Consider the following 16,535-nt stretch of genomic DNA (forward strand, 5'->3'; position numbering starts at 1 on the left):
CACTCCAGAAACATCGTGAAACCATCAGGAAAAATTGCAAATTTTTGACATTTTTTCATAAAAATTTAAAATTTTGACTAAAAAGCGCAGCCTGAAGATATTATCCGATCAAGCTGGAATTTTATATGGGTTATAAGGACCATCAACCACAAACTTTAAGCACTAGCCGCAGACCGATTTCGAAAAAAACGGTTTTTCGATCCACCCTACTGACCATATGGCTGAGGTGGCCGAAAGCTCCTTTGCCCCTGAAGTGGCACAAAATATGCCAAGGTGAGCGACCTCATACAGACGAGGAGAAACCTCTCATGATTTTTACAACCCTAGAAGAAGATATGTGATAGAATGGTTTGAACGAAACTGTAAAAGTAAATTGACAACAAAAACACATTTAATAAATTAGCATGCGTTCTACTTTAGAACCTTCATTCCACGGAATATCCACCCATGATCCATAGACGAAAATAAATATTTGTGTGTTATTTAAAATCCAATGCTCTAGGTGCAGTGGGGGGAGGGGTGCAAGAGAATGGTATTCCCCAGCTAATAAGTCCCTTTGCTTATGCAAAGAATCCCCCTAACTACCCCCAAAACTCGAACAAAATCCCCCACCTAACACTTTCTACTACGAATGCTATTCTTTACGCATGTGTTGTGGAAGTATAAATATTTGGTATTTTGTAATCGAGGGAAATTCTTTTAGAAAGTACAATGTAGATAACCTCTCAGATAAAATGTATCCCTCACGTCGTCAATCCCAGGGGTCGCCATACCCAAGGCCAATGGCGTTCACCCACATCATGTCATAATCCTCGTAAAGCATCTAATTAAGACAGTGTAACTATTTCATAACTGAAATCACTTAGCTTAACACTTTAATTGATGGGGTGTAAGGGGTGACCTTCCACATAGTACACCCAAATGTCAACCTCACTTCCACGTTAGTACACCCTGGACTGAAGACTAACGAGGCTCTGGCGACTGGCCCCATGGCCAGTATAATTTTGTTTGTATTGTCCTGTTCCTTTGTCCTTATGTGTGCTGAGTGCCCCTTTACAGCCTCAGCTTTTAACGAAAGTCAGAACATTTTAATATTTTATGATTTTAGTTCTGCAACGATAGAGTTGTTATTTGAAATGATAAGGGGCTGGACCCTGTATAATGTGACGGCTGCAAAATAGCCTTAGTGCTGACGCACCCACAATTTTAAATTCAAATTCAAATTCACTTTAATTGATCTACCTTCCCCTGAAATTCATCATTCCGTTCACCTAGCAAACTAAATATGTTTGCACAAGTGCATTCTGATTCCCTTCTCCCCCACATCATTGCAGCATGTGCCAACTTGTAAACTTTTATTTACATATTACAATATTACATGTATTTAAGAAAAATATGTACTGTTGAACTTTATATTTTAAGAAAAACAATCATCCCCAAATACGCGTATCTGATAATGCGGTCCTCGCCACTATCAGCCCACCTCTGTGTGCGCTCTGGTTAATTGAAGTAAAAGTTTGACGCCACATAATTTTCTGTCAATAAACTGGCGAGGGAGGAGAGCCCATTGTGCCATTTGAAAATTTCCAATGTGAGGAATTTCAGTTAACTGCTCCTGAAGCATTGGGACATTATAAAGATTAGAACATACATTTGCTCCCCTAAGAGCAAAACATTAGCAACCATAGGACAAGGTTCTTCAACTTCTACTTTCCCCCAAAGTGGGCAGAAATCAGGCCAACTTTGACCACAGGGGGATAGAGAAATCAGAGGGGCAATTCACCCTCATCCACTCTTCAAATACCACCTGGGGATTAGCCTTTTTTGCTTCATTGGCATAGTGGTAAAATCCGCGATATCTGCAAATCCTTCCTTGGGTTTCAATAAAGTAAAAATAAAAGTATCTCCAAATATTTATTTTTATTTAGCTGCAAATCTGTTCACACAAAAGGCAAAATGTCATGGTCTATCCTCTTCTTGACATCTGTTCTCAATTTACCGACAACGTAAATTCCCCATCCTCAAATTTGGGACGTGGGAGCTCTGTTTCAATGCAAGGAATCACAAGGATGCCTGCACTCTATCGAACAATAGAGTTTATGACAGGGAATCGATACAAGGTTGAGACCACTAACAAGGAACTCCACTGTTAGTGCTGAAATTTTATTTTCACAGCAGGCTCGCTGTCCCCGTTTTTGATTTTGGTTTCCTTTTCTATAGTATGACTGCAAATAAAGCTGTATTCCTAATGTAGTTTCTTCTCTTTTATTTTATCTATTCTAATGTGATCAATTTTTCACAGAAATGAATGTGAATAAAAGAGTCAATAATATTAAATATCTCGAAGCGCGAGGCCCTGTGCGGTGGCATGCGTCGCACACCCCTAACTGCGGCCCTTCCAGTCACCATTCATTTAAACAAAATGTTTTGTTCCATTTAAGTAGCATATCTCAGGGATATTAATGATGAAGGCTGTTTTTTCATGACAGTTCATGTGGAACCCAAGTATCGTAGCTCAAGGTGTATCCAAGTTTCACCAATGTTCATAAACAATTCTTTTAGGCATGTTCAGCATCTCTGCAGTGATGATCTTGGGCGAGACTCAATTTGTGCCTTAATTTGGCCATCATCCACTGTTAATGGCCTGTCTTCCAGGTTGAAATTCCCTGCTTTGAATCTGGCATACCATCTTCGAACCATTGATCGACACCTGTATCATCATATCCTTATATGTCACAAATCTGCTTGCAAAGGAATTATCTTCAGCGTAAGTACTTTCAGAAACATATAGCAGTCAACATTTAGGTACTGTTTCCAACCCTCATGTACCAACATTGTCTACAGAAAAGGGAGGAAGGAGGTCAAGGGCAATTAATTTTCCATAAAAAGATATATTTATTTTCATACTTCTAATTACTGTAACGTAAGGACACTTTTATGGGCCTCACTTCATAGTCTGATCATGCTGAACAAAATGCAAGGTATGATTTGCAGTTCACTATTTCCAATATATCAAACTTCAAATTTCACAACTGAAAAAAGCACCATTATTGAGGCTGATGCCTTAGAAAACTAGTATTAAATATTGGCACATTATTAACATTCATGTCATATTTCATATTGTAAAATGTCTTTGATGTACTTTCAATACAGAGCTATACCTTACCAAAATTGTTGTATACTTTCTTCTCCAAAATTATATTGCAGTGTTTGAGCAATCTAAAGAAAGGGGGTGGGGAGATAATATGGTCATTGGTTCAAAAGCTTAGTTTCAAACCAACATAAGGTGTGCAAGGGGTGACATTTTGAGAAGGCACCCAACAGTCAACCTCTCTTCCATGCAGTACACCTCAGTAACAGCAATGTTGGAAGGCCAACGAAGCTCTGGCATGTGGACCCACCACCAGAATAATCCTTTGTAGGACTGTGTTTTTGTCCAGTATGTGCTGAGTGCCCCTTTACAACCTCGGATTTTAACTAGGTAAGGAGATTCTCCAAGGTGGCTACTCACCGGTGAATTCCTTGAAATCTGGGAATTATGCGTGAATTATTGTCTTTGGGAATTATGCGTGAATTCGACGTAAATTTTTCTCTGTGGATGTGAAAATTGCAACTGTTAATAATTCAAATCCCATTGAATTTATACATATTTATTAATGCTCTGAGGCTTTTTTTCACAGTTATATTTTTTATTTTATCGACAAAGGAAAATAAAAGAAATGTGCGTGGAAAATAAAACCAAATTCTCTCAGTTTGTTTGCTTTGTTAGTGTCCTTTGCAGAACAATCTATCTGAGAGATGGAAGATTATTGCAATATAAGATATATTGAAGTTCATTAGGTAAATTGGAGTAGGTAAATTGGAGTTTGAAATTCTTATACAATTAACAAATATTCATAGATAAGTATATCCCATAACATTTGTGAATTGCTTTTGTAGATGTATTTCGAGTCTTGAGTATGTGAAATGGTAAATGTAAACTCCACACTTTAAATTAAAATTTTTAAATATATGTACCATTTAATTGAATTGAATTAGAATTTTTGGATCAATTGGAATCGCACAGACCCTTTATATTGTTAATGTATTTATGTGTGTATGGGTGTTAGCAGTGAGAGGCAATAATACGTAAGGTAGAAATAGAGAATACATCTGCTCATACCCTTGAATTTTCAGAAAGTTAGCCTTGAAAACCGGGAATTATACTTGAATTTTATCAAGGTCCTAGAGTAGCCACCATGTTCTAGTCCTCGGAGATGAGTGTTGATTTTAGTTATGATAATTGATTGATTGATTTAGTTTATTTTACTTCGCTTTATGTGCCACTTTTGGCTAATTTGCAAAGATGGGAATGAGTGATGATATGATGGAATTGATGAATGTACACTCACAAACATCCATGCCCAGGCCAGGATTCGAACCCGGGACCCCTGGCATCGCAGCGTGATGTGCTTAGTTATGATAAGGTGCTGGTCCCCATATAGTGTGATGGGTCAAATAGCCTAAGTGCTGACACACCAAATAAAATTATTTCAATCAATCAAGTCCTTGTGTGTGCTGAGTATCCCTTTTCAGCCTCAGCTCTTTGCCTAGGTGTGATGATTTTTAGTCCACACAGACACTATAGTTTTAAGTCTGGTTTAGTAGTGAATGGTTGAATTAGTTTCAAAACTTGAGTAAGGAAATTTTTAACATGCATTTTATTTTCTTGTTAGGGGGCTTGTCCTCAATTTTTTTTTTTAGTTAAGTGGCTTATCCCCATATTGTGTGATGGGCAAAAATAGCCTATGTTCTGAAGTGCTCATAATATAAGAAATCAGTCAATCAAACCAACAAAAATAATTTAATTCTTAAACAAAATATGTGTCTCAGCTCATTTTCACTTTATCACAGTCCCCTTTGTTGTAGGATTTAAAAATAAATTACATAGTTTTTCTGTGATATAACTCTATTTTGCATTGGTTTTTCAAGGCAATAAACTTGTATCTTCTACTGAAGTTCTACAATGCTCTTGATGGAATGATTACTTATGCCTAACACTACAGTAGTACATATGTTGCATATTTTACTGCAGCTATTGTCCCAGTGATAACAGTGGGTGCAAAGTCCTTCTTTGCATGATCATCGTGGATATTGATTTGAAATTGTTCATATGACAGAGGTTAATGGGAATTTCATTTCACTTGCAGATGACGTCTTAATTACATTCAACCAATCTACAGTAATATACTTATCATTTTTGTTTGAAGCTTTTTTACAGATGTTTACATTTCTAGTAGAGATTGCATGTCTCTCTCCCAAAATAGAGAATCTATGTTAATGACTATAGTGTATCCATTACATGCAAATTATCATAGGAATGCAGTATTTTTACAAGTGATGATGAAAATGTGACTTCTGTTGTTCATATATGTTTGTCATTGTAAAATATGTTCTGCCTGGTACATGAATATGGTTTGCTAAATTACCTTTTCCTTCTGACATTCTTTCTCGTGTGTATTTGAAAAAAGCTATTGTTGTAGTGAGTGATCTTATGCTTATTCTTCTTTTATTAGGTTATGAGGGCTTGTCAAGTAACCCACACCTAGCATATAGAGTAGAAGAGTTTCCAGGTTTAGGATATCTGATGCCACTACGAGTATACAACAATTTCATTGAAGGAAAATTCAGTTCATGCTGTAAAGACAGGTATGAACATTTTCTTTTACAAATAGATTATGCTGTAAATGGTATATATTTTAGGAATTAGCCAATATGAAATTTTGGCAAATCCTGATAAACTACCGATATAAAATTTACAGATGTTGACAGCTGATATTCTACCGATTCAATATAAAATTCCAAATGGTTCATTGTCCTTAAGAAATGTATGTTACCTGATGAACCAAGCTTTTTCAAAACAAAATAAGCTGCATATTTAGACATTTACTTTTAGAAAAAAGTACAGAATGGAGATTATGTGTTTACAGTGGAACCTCTATTTTACGTTTTTCAGGGACCAAGCTGAAATAACTTTAAATGTGGGAAAATGTAAAATCGAGGTAAATTTTTTTAACATTTTCCTTTCCTGGGATCATCAAGATTGAATGTAGGAAATTGTAAAATCAAGGTTCCACTGTATATCCATAAAAATTATAACGACACAGTATTGCACTAAATTGTAAGATGTTTATAGTTATATTGGATCAGTGATTGGCCCATACTCGTAGAGCACCAATTAATCTGTTCCATCCCTAATATATTTGTGCAGATGAAATAACATTATCTTTCAATTACAGATCACACATTGGTTGGCCTGATATTGTCCGAGAAAGTGGAGGTCACATAATAATACCTGATGTGTCTCGAGTACTTCGAAGGCCTGTTGATGTCATGATGTCAGTAGAAAATGATAGTGATATATTTCTTCATCCAAGGATCACAAACTTGTAAGTTTCTTTTAGCTACAGCATCAAATTTTGTGTGATACACCCAATTATTATTATTATGCCTTAGCAGATACAACTTTGAACCAATACCATAGTGATACTCTTACCGATTTCCACCAGTAGCAATACTTATGTTTGAACATTGTAACAATTAAAATTCATGCTCAGAATATTTATAAAATTAATGTATGAACATCCCATTGTAATCAATCTACCATAGTTTCAAAAATATTCGAAGAATTGTGTAAGGCATTATTGGAATATTGAAACAGCTATCATTTTTAATTATAAAATTTACTTTTGTCACACAATGTTGGTGCACAGTTAAATACAATTTTGCATAATTTGTAGGATACTTAGAGTTTGCAAAAGTATTATGTGACATTTTTATGGACCTACTTTCAGAAACTATATGCCAGTATTGTTGATTAATTTTAAACCTATACTTCACATACTGATACTACAAGTATCAGTCAAAACAAATAGATTGGCATGGTTGTTGACTCATTCTTCTTCTTATTATTATTTTTTGAGATGTATCAAAATTAATAAGTAAAATGTATTCTCCCTGTCCACTCACCGACCTCCATGGCAGAGTGGTTAGAACAAAGCACTACAATGTCAGATGTCCCAGGTTCAAATCTCAGTCTGGGCATAGGTATTCTTTGTGCATGTCCTTTCATCAATTTCATCATATCATCACTCATCCTCATGTTTGTGATTAGCTAAAAGTGCCAGAAAAGTGAAGTAAAATTAATAAAATCAACCAATCAGTCTCCCTACCCACTCACTTAAATATTGAGTCTGAACAAATATGTGTACGTGAGCCCATGTAAATCACACAGCACTTACTCAAAGAATTGAGTAGAGTAATTGGTTTCTTATCTTCTAGTGCTCACTTTGTGTCAAAGATGGTGGCAAATGGAGTATACCAGTTGTTCAGTTCCTTAATTTCAATTGATAACTGCATCTTTCTTTTTTTTTCCTACCATAGTAACTAATCTAGCAGTATAAATATGCTATGTTAGATAAAATCAATAACAAACAATTGAACGTTTTTGTATTTCTGACTAAATGAATTTACATATATAAATAAAATGGGTCTGCTTTTATTTTATTACAAATGTAGTTTAAATCAAATCCTACCCATAGGGTAAGGTAAAGTTCCCCATGCATATAGCACTGTGCCATGAAGGCACATTCTCTATCTTGGTAATTTTTGGAGGTGATGTGATCAGCATCATGCTCCAGCCACCCTTACCCACTCGGTTACCCATTGTTTTGAGTCTGGGTGAGCCCCAGAGCTGCTTTTGCAGGAACAAGGTTGGAAAAATTCCAACCTTAGATCACCCACCCTGGAATCAAACCTGGGTTTCCCATGTGGTAGACATACACCCTACAGACTAGACACCACGGCTCATAGGATTCTTTTTAAAATATCTATGAAAGTTTGGTGTGTATCTTCTTCAAAGCAGAGAATTGTTGGTTGTGCAATTGTTAAAATAATTTCTTCAAGAGATTTGCACAGGTTTGTTTGAGATAAAATATTTGTTAAGACTGAAAGTTTCAAAAAATCTACAACTCAGTTTTCAAAAAGAAAAATAGTGAAAATGTTGTGATACAGAACATTTGTTGAAAAATGCTCACAGTAATTTTGGAAATTGGGCCCGAAAATAAAGTTGAGGAAGGAGAAGGGAGAACACTTTTTTGGATGGGGTGTGATCCGGAGGGGGAAGTTGATTATTCACTCCACTCCTTCTTCTTCCAGTTTTCCTTCCTTCTTCCTCGCCTCACTTTTTTCATATTTTCTTCCCCCCCCTTTCTGCCCCCTGTAAAAAAAGTGTTCACATATCTGCAAAACAGAATTATTTTGTCACCTCCTTTTTCTTTTTCTTGGTAGAAAAAGGAGGTGACAAAATAATTCTGTTTTGCAGATATGTGGACGATTGTTTTGTCATATGGAAGGGAACGAAGAGGCAGCTCGACAAAGAAATACAAGATTAAGAAAGAGGGATATTATTGGAACTTGAAATAGAAGAAGAAAAAAAGATAAGCTACCTAGATATACAGAGGTTGTTCGCTTTATATCCGACCATTTTTGATGGGAACTCACCTTAAGAGATACCATGGCGCCACCACTGATCATGTTCTATTGGACCCCCAGCATTGTGGACTATCGCCCGGCATCGCAGTTTCCATTGCAGCAAGCTCCGGCACAGGACAGGCATGGGAATTCTGTCCCACTCCTCCCTGCAAGCTTTCTATAGACCATCCAGGGTGTGCAGGCGGCAATGTTGAAGACATCATTTCAACAGTCCAAATGCGCAAAATTCCATTGGACTGGCATCTGGGCTTTTTACAGGAATGTCTTCAAACTGAATGACACGAATTCCTAATTCCTCTGCCATTTTCTGATAAAAACGTAGTGATGTTCTGGCGGTATGACTCCAATGTGATCGCCCGAATGTGACCACCAGCAGTGAGATGGACATATGATTAATCCATTGTGACAACCTTCTTGCATTTGGAACCCGCCAGGTACTTTTTATACCGTTTCCTGCAGTTCGTCCTACATTCGGCAATGTGACGCGGTAGAAGGTGGTGTACATAGCTTGCAGCCCTTCTCCTGGTGGTTTTCGTGGGTGAATGTTTCGCAAGGAGAGCCTGTTGTGTGTAACGGGCCACAATACCTTTCGCAGTAGTCACCCCGAGTGTTAACCCATTCTCCCAACACTGTTTCACAATGCGTACGTATGAAAACTTAGTATGGAAAAGGGCCATTATGTAACACTCCCAATACCGGTTGATTTTCAGCACCATTTGATAACATTCATAACATTTCATAACAAGGTCAGACACAACATTACTCCTGCCAGCAGACCAGGTGGCAGCACCCAATCGAAAATGGTCGGATGTAAAGCGAACAACCTCCGTATTGATGAAAAGGAAGAGAGGACAAGAAATTGAAACCGCTTGGCAACAGAAGAAGTGTGCAGCAGGGGTATTCTGCAACAAAAGATGTGATGTAAGTGAGGTGACAAAAATAAATTTTATAAAGAATATGGAGGACAGAATCAAGAAAATATGCATGAAAAAATGTGAAAAAGAAGGCAAAATAAATAGCCTATGGAAACGGCTGGAAAAGAATGGCTATGAGAAGGAGGATGGACTGGACATAAACAGAAGAAGGAAGAAAAGTGGCAGGGGAGAATTGGAAGAAAAAGAAAAAGAGAGGAGGTTTGGAATAAGGATATGGGGAAGACCACAGAAAAGATAGGCAAAGTGCTTAGGAAAGCGGGCATTAAAATGTACAGGAAGGGAGGGAGAAGCATCTTAAGAATAGTGAAGAATGCAAACAAGAAAAAGGAAAAAAGAGGAAGAGGAAGGGATTATCTACGAAGTGAAATGTAAAGAATGTCAGAGTGTGTACATAGGAGAAACGAAAAAGATGCTGAAAGACAGGTTGAAACAACATAGGGATGATGTACGACTTAAGAGAGAGAGAGAAATGCGATATTTAAACACACAAGAGAAACAGGACATGACATAAGTGGGATGAGGCTAAGCAGATAGGAAGGGAGAAGAGAATACTAGTGAGAAAATGGAAGGAGGCCAAGGAAATAGAGAAGAAAAGTGAAGAAGACGCAATGAACTGGAATGGGGGACTGAAGATAAACAAAGAATGGAAGAAGGTGTTAGAAAGAGTGGAAAGGACAAGAGAGAAAGAGGAGAGAAGAAGGAAGAAGAATGAAGGAAAAAGAGCGTGAGATAAAGAGTCCAACCACATTCTAGATGGAAGAAAATATGTTTAGCCTTTTAGGTGAAAGTACAGTTGACAAGGAAAAGCCACCTGCTAGAATGTTCCATAACAACTTTCTAATAGTCTGGAGGGGAGTAATGTTTGTGTATATATATATCATCCTGTTTTGTACCTTTTTACATTTGTACTTGGTGCAGAGTCTGAAGAAGACCTTGCTAGAAGGTTGAAACGTTACGTTTAGTTTATGTTTTATAATAAAATAAATTTCTGCCTTGGTCAGCATATTGAGTTTTTCAAGCACCATGTTTATACAATAACACAGACACCAACACCAAGCACCATATCTATATTTTGGAAATATCATGAAGCAAATGTCCCCCATGGGTGTAACCTTATCTCCTGGCCACAGCTGTTGCACAAATTGCAATTTATGTGAGTGGAACTGTAAATCACACTTTGTAATCCAATGAAGCGAACCAAAACTATGTGCAGTGTCCTTGTATCACTATGTGAGCAAACATTGTGGACTTTGCTGGAGAGCCACACAGACTCGATGGACATTTTAATGGAGCCCTTTCATGCCACTGTTTCACCCACCTGGATATTGTTCTTCTGTCTGGAATTGAGCAGTGGCAATCCACAGTGCAGCTCAATCTGCCTGGCTATAACACTCTTCTCATGCTTGTAGGCCTCCACAGCTTGAATATGCCCCTGCACTGGCCAATGACAGATGGTGCCACAGCACTTTCCTTTGTGCAGGATTGTCACTTGTTATTGTACTATTTCCTGTGCCTGTGCATCTAGGGATAATATGTAATCTAGAGATACAGAGACTTCTCAGACACCCTGTAGATTTGGACCTACAGCCTTGAAGAGCAGTTCTTATGAATTTGATGATCAGTAAAACCATGCAAACTTGAAGATATTTCCATAGGAACTTGAAGATTGGCTTCCTATGAACTTGAGCAGCATTTTCTATTTAATATACTGTAATCTGTTTCTAAATATACCATGATCCTTATGAAGATAACACCAAAAGTAAATACTAAACTGTAAAATCCTAAATTTTCAGATTGAATTTACAGCTGCTTTACACACAGCCTCTCCAGCCACCAATTAGTTTCTTGTGGGGTAATTTTTCTGTCATGGTTTACAATTTAGCTAGGATGGATGCACTTGCCCAGCCTGTCTCACTTGCCCTACTTTCCCCTAATTTCAGGATAAAATATGGTAGGAAAATATAGCTCATACCTTTCAAAAAAAGTTTTAAAATAATGCAGTGTGTAATGTCAGATTTCATGTTTTGACCAAAATGAAAAATGCATGTCCCTAATCTTTAAGGTTTCAATTCTTGAGTAAACACTGCTAGACATATATTCTTTATTTTTACAGAAATGCATCAGCATGGATTGACAGGCCCCAGGACCTAGTTAAAGATAGATACTTCCAGCAAGTTGCAGGACTAATGCAGCAGAGTATACCATTAAATGTAACCAAAAGAGACATTGAAAGATGTGAATCCCAGCATATTGCAGCAGTCTCTATTATCTATGAATTTCGAGGGTAAGTTACTAGAAGATGCTTTTGAACTTATTTTACTGCATTGTATCTCTTTATGGAATTAATTGTCTTTCAGAATTCATGTTGGAGTTGCTTAGTAGCAGGCTTCCCCGATGGCGCAGTGGTAGCGTCGTCGCCTTGTAATCAAGGGGTCCCAGGTTCGATTCCCGGTGGAGACACATAGTGGTTTGGATTCCACTTTAAACTGTAGGTCCAGTCCTGATTAGCCTTACTGTGCATAAAGTGGACTTAAAACAACAAATTAAATCAAATCAAATTGCTTAGTAGCAGTCATCAGGATGTGGTTCTAGAACTGTGTAGTTAACACAGAACCATTGATTCCCAGTGTAGTGTGCAGAAGTAAATCTAACATATCATTTTTCTAGAGATTACACATTCCATAGTAGATGCAAATGGATGCTATGTCAGGCAATACTGTACATGTCACCAATATACTAATAAGTGGAGGCACATATTTTTGGTAAATAAAAAAACAAAAATTTGGTACAAAACAGTCAATTTCGGGTTAAAAAAATGTTGGTGTTATAGCAATGAAAAATCAGATCAAAAGTGGTATATAAAATTACATTTTGGTTTTAAAATTATGAATATAATCCTAAATTTGATTTAAAAAACACACTTATTACACAAAATAAACACATCCCTTCTAATAGCACATTTATTAATTTTATTCCTGTATAAAGGGGTCCATTCAAATATTTACAGCAGAATTAATCAATTTTCCATGAATACATAACTCGAAGGATAATTCAAACTTCAGAAAGTGCCACATCGGTAAATAAACTCTAAATTTTATGTTAAGGGCATGCAGAACAGTTTGCGCCAGGTTCATCCTTCTGAGTCAGTGTTGCCAAATTAGCTCTTTTGGGGCCAGATCTTGCTCTTCCAGATTCACATTTGGCTGTGAACTGGGGTGCCCACCCCATGCCCCAATATGATGCCATCACGGGCTCTGGCCCACATAGACCAACTTTTGCTGTGAGCATACATTTTGCATGTGACGTGAAATTGTTATACTGGCTGCATCTCACCTTCCCGGCTACTTTTGTATAGAGCCTTGGAGATGACATAATATTGTTATCCAGTAATCCTTCCTTTATTTTCAATTTCATACAACTATCTGTGGATTATTCAGATGAGTGATGCTGCCGGAAATCTTAGAATAAATTGTCATTACTTTAAAGTTAACGATAATAGCGGCACCCCCAACCCTATGACACCTAAAATTAAAATTACCCTAAGAGGCACTTTATCCAGCCTTCGTAAATCTAGCTCCTTGGAAGTCAGTTTTAATTCAATTTAATGTGAAATTTAGCTCTTTTATGTGCATCAGGTTTGACAACACTGCCAGGATGGCTGCAAGAGGCTACGAGATATACTTATGAGAGTATTGTGTGATATGTTTTCTTGGGAATATCAAACTTCTAATGGCATAGAAAAAGATATCAATGAAAAAAGGGCAGTTTGATAATGTGTTTTTTTTTTTCCATAAGGAATACATGGGATTCTGACAATTCTCACTTATCATATTTTTCAAGTATCGTGTCTAGCTTAACAATCGACATAAGAAATACACTTCCGCTTGCAACATGGAGTTTTGCATATGCCCAGATTTTTTTTAGTAGCATTGCCCATTCTGGCGAAATTGAAATAAATGCACACATGGTGCATAACTGTAATTCCTCACCTTAAAGAGTGATGCAGTTCATTTTGCATCATATCGTGACAAAACAGGGTAGGAAAATGCACCCCACACCTTTCAGAAACATGAAAAATTAACATTACAATGGTATTTCACATTTTGTGTTTTCATCAAAAATGAAATATGCATGCCTCTACTAATAACTAGTAAGTACCAAGTCTTATCTGCATTATGTTCTTGAGTCACCCACTTGCCCCCAAAGTCCACCTTGGGACTTTGTCCCCTGTCTCCCCGAGAACCCATCTCCTCCCGGGTCCTTAAGCACATGCCCTTTTTAAATGTAAAATTGGTGTTCCACTCTGTGTGGGATTCATTTTTTTGCCCCAGGGTCTGTGAATTTATTTTTCCGAACTGAAGTATTAAATTGCATTACCATATTTACACATGTATAGTTCATTTCACATTTTGTAGTTCATTTCACATCATTTCATGACAAAACATGGTAGCAAAATACACCTAACACCTTTCAAAAACATGAAAAATTAACATTAGAATATGTTTTTCACATTTAGTGTTTTCATCAAAAATGCTCCTACGCATGTATAATGAGTGTGTGTGTATAATGCACACCCTGGTTTTTATATATCTCATATATAATGCACAGTACAATTCGGTTTCAAGAATTGGCTTTCTTAGTTGTAGGTTGTAAAGCTGTTAGTAAGCTGATCAAGAGTGAATGATATACCTATTCAATGAGTCACCAACCCATTCCACCTCATCCTTCTCTCTCCACTGTGTTAGCATCCCAATTCTTTCACTTCTGTAACCACCTTGTTTATTGTGTAGTAGAAGAAGAGAGATCAGAATTACATTTTGGATATGCAGTGGCCAGGAAGTTATTTTCTATTATTTCTCGCCCAACAAATACCACTGATATGCATGCATTCCATGTGACAGGAGGTACATGCTTGAATTCTACAAGAATGGTACCACTTTTCATGATGCCTCAAAATGCTCTGATACATAGTAAAAAAATCATGGAAAACTGCCATTTCACGTTTGTAGTTTTTTTTTTTTTAATTACTGAAAAAATCCAACCTGGTAATTTGTATTTGCGCCTGTTGATATACACATGTTAAATTCAGTGACATAGTGAAAACATTCATGGTTTCATGTTGCCTATCCAAATTGTTCCATGCAAAATACACACCACAGTTTTTGGGAGCAAGAATTTTGGAAAAAATTACTTGAGTAAATACAGTATTTGTTCCATGTAATGAATGTAGGTGTTTGTGTGTTTTATGTATGAAAACCTTCATTCTAACTACATAATGAATTCATTTTTTTTTCATTGACAGAAAAGTATATGCTATATACTTCAAGGAAGATCCACGTTCACCTGATGAAAAACTTAGAATTCTTGCAAGGTGTTTAAAAATTCTTCCAGCAGGGTGCAACAAACCAAGAGGTGTCTACAAAAACATTTTGAGGTATTTAATTAAAAACCTGTTTTAATTCACTTTTTCATGCAAGTGGATTTTTTTCCCCAATGAATTTAAATCAGTAAATCCTAACTCAGTTTTGGCATTCTGATGATATTACTTTTCGGTACTTGAGGTTTGCTATACTGCCGCACCTTGTTGTCACATCGTGCAGATTTGGACTTGGACATTTTCGAGGGTGGGCAGTTTTTTTTGTTTTTTTTTGCTCAAGGGTGTACAATGTATAAATTTTACCTGTGCTAAAAGCCTTGTCATTCTAGAAGGGGGAGGGGATGCATTGCATCTCTGTATGACAATTCTTCTCTAGCTATGATTGTTTTTTTGTTTTTTGTATTTAGTGGCAAGTTTGAAAGTACGCACCTCATCCATAGAGGCTAACTTATGGGAGAGGCTTCTGTCTGCTAAGTGAGTTAATGTATTTGATGTAGAGAAACAAGGTGTCTACTGACAAAAAAAGACCTTAGAATTCTGGAAATTGTGTAATCAATATTAGATAAACCTGAAATGAGATGTTAGTGTTCACCATAAGAGAGTTGCAGCAGGTAAAACAAAATACATATGTAAGGAAGAGGTGTGTAAGTTTCTATGTGAAAATTGATTGTGTGGTAGCACTAGATGACTTTACGTCAAGGATCCTAGATTCGAATACCGGTCTGGACATTGGTGTTCTTTTTCTTTTTGAACGTTCTATTTATCATATCATATATTGTTTCTTCATCGTTGCGATTGCCCGAAAGTGGCAGAAAAGCACAAAATAACAAAAATAAAAATAGATGTGAAAATTAAAAGGTGAATTAAGAACTGATTGATAAAATATATTTCACGAGCGACGTTCAACAGAAGTTCTGTTAAGATGTAGCAAGCAAATAGCTAAGTTGTGTGAAGGATTTAATCTAAGCTCACACGAAGAGCTAGAGCTCTGTGTGAGCTAGAGCAATGCAAAGCACTTAATTATTGAGAGAAACAATGAATTCCAAGGCTGCAAATTTCTGCAAATGTCAGAATTTGAACTCTAAAATAATAATTCTTATGTGACGAATAGTATCTCATGTTGTAATCCAGTGTGGATTTGAGGTGCTTTGTGTATTGTTGCTTTCCGAAATTATTTTCGTTGTTACCATTCTTTATATAGGCAGCATTTTGCGACAAGTTCTTAGTTAGGTTTTTTTTTCAAGTCCACAGATAGGCTAATCGGAACTGGGCCTACAGTATAAAGTGGGATCCAAACTTTTATTTGTCTCCACTGGGTATGGAATCCAGGGCCCCTTGATTGCAAGGCTTGATGTTATCATCATCATCCTGAAGACCCTTCGTAATGGGTTACATCTGATACATTTATTTTAAACTAAATAGAGTTTGTTATCACCACAGACTGGAAATTAGTTTTTTGCAAAAATACGAGGAATACCTATCTCTCTTCTCTTGTTACTATTCATTAGAAAATAAGGATCATTTCATTTCTTGGGTCATTCCATGCCAAATCAACAAAGTCCACAACCCGACCATCTCAGAATTTTCTGAAACTCTACTATTCGGTAGTCTTCATGAAGATATGAAATCCTGAGAAATTGTAGCTTCCTGTGTGGCGTAGTTATGGAGTTTTGGGGGCTTGAAAATACAAA

At 36.8% G+C, this 16,535-nt stretch overlaps 1 protein-coding gene across 2 annotated transcripts in view; it reads left to right on the plus strand.

The window, feature by feature from the left end:
• The window catches only part of LOC145984552 (protein O-linked-mannose beta-1,2-N-acetylglucosaminyltransferase 1-like), an 86,173-nt gene that overhangs the window by 64,004 nt on the left and 5,634 nt on the right, over nucleotides 1–16,535 (plus strand). For both annotated transcript variants that reach the window (XM_083118200.1, XM_083118201.1), the window contains 4 exons: nucleotides 5,556–5,688; nucleotides 6,279–6,428; nucleotides 11,581–11,751; nucleotides 14,770–14,901. In XM_083118200.1, coding sequence (XP_082974326.1) covers nucleotides 5,556–5,688; nucleotides 6,279–6,428; nucleotides 11,581–11,751; nucleotides 14,770–14,901 — 586 coding nt within the window. The remainder of the gene's footprint in view (nucleotides 1–5,555; nucleotides 5,689–6,278; nucleotides 6,429–11,580; nucleotides 11,752–14,769; nucleotides 14,902–16,535) is intronic.

Source organism: Lepisma saccharinum, chromosome 2 (assembly GCF_977018435.1).
Source record: "Lepisma saccharinum chromosome 2, izLepSacc3.1, whole genome shotgun sequence".
Taxonomy (NCBI): domain Eukaryota; kingdom Metazoa; phylum Arthropoda; class Insecta; order Zygentoma; family Lepismatidae; genus Lepisma; species Lepisma saccharinum.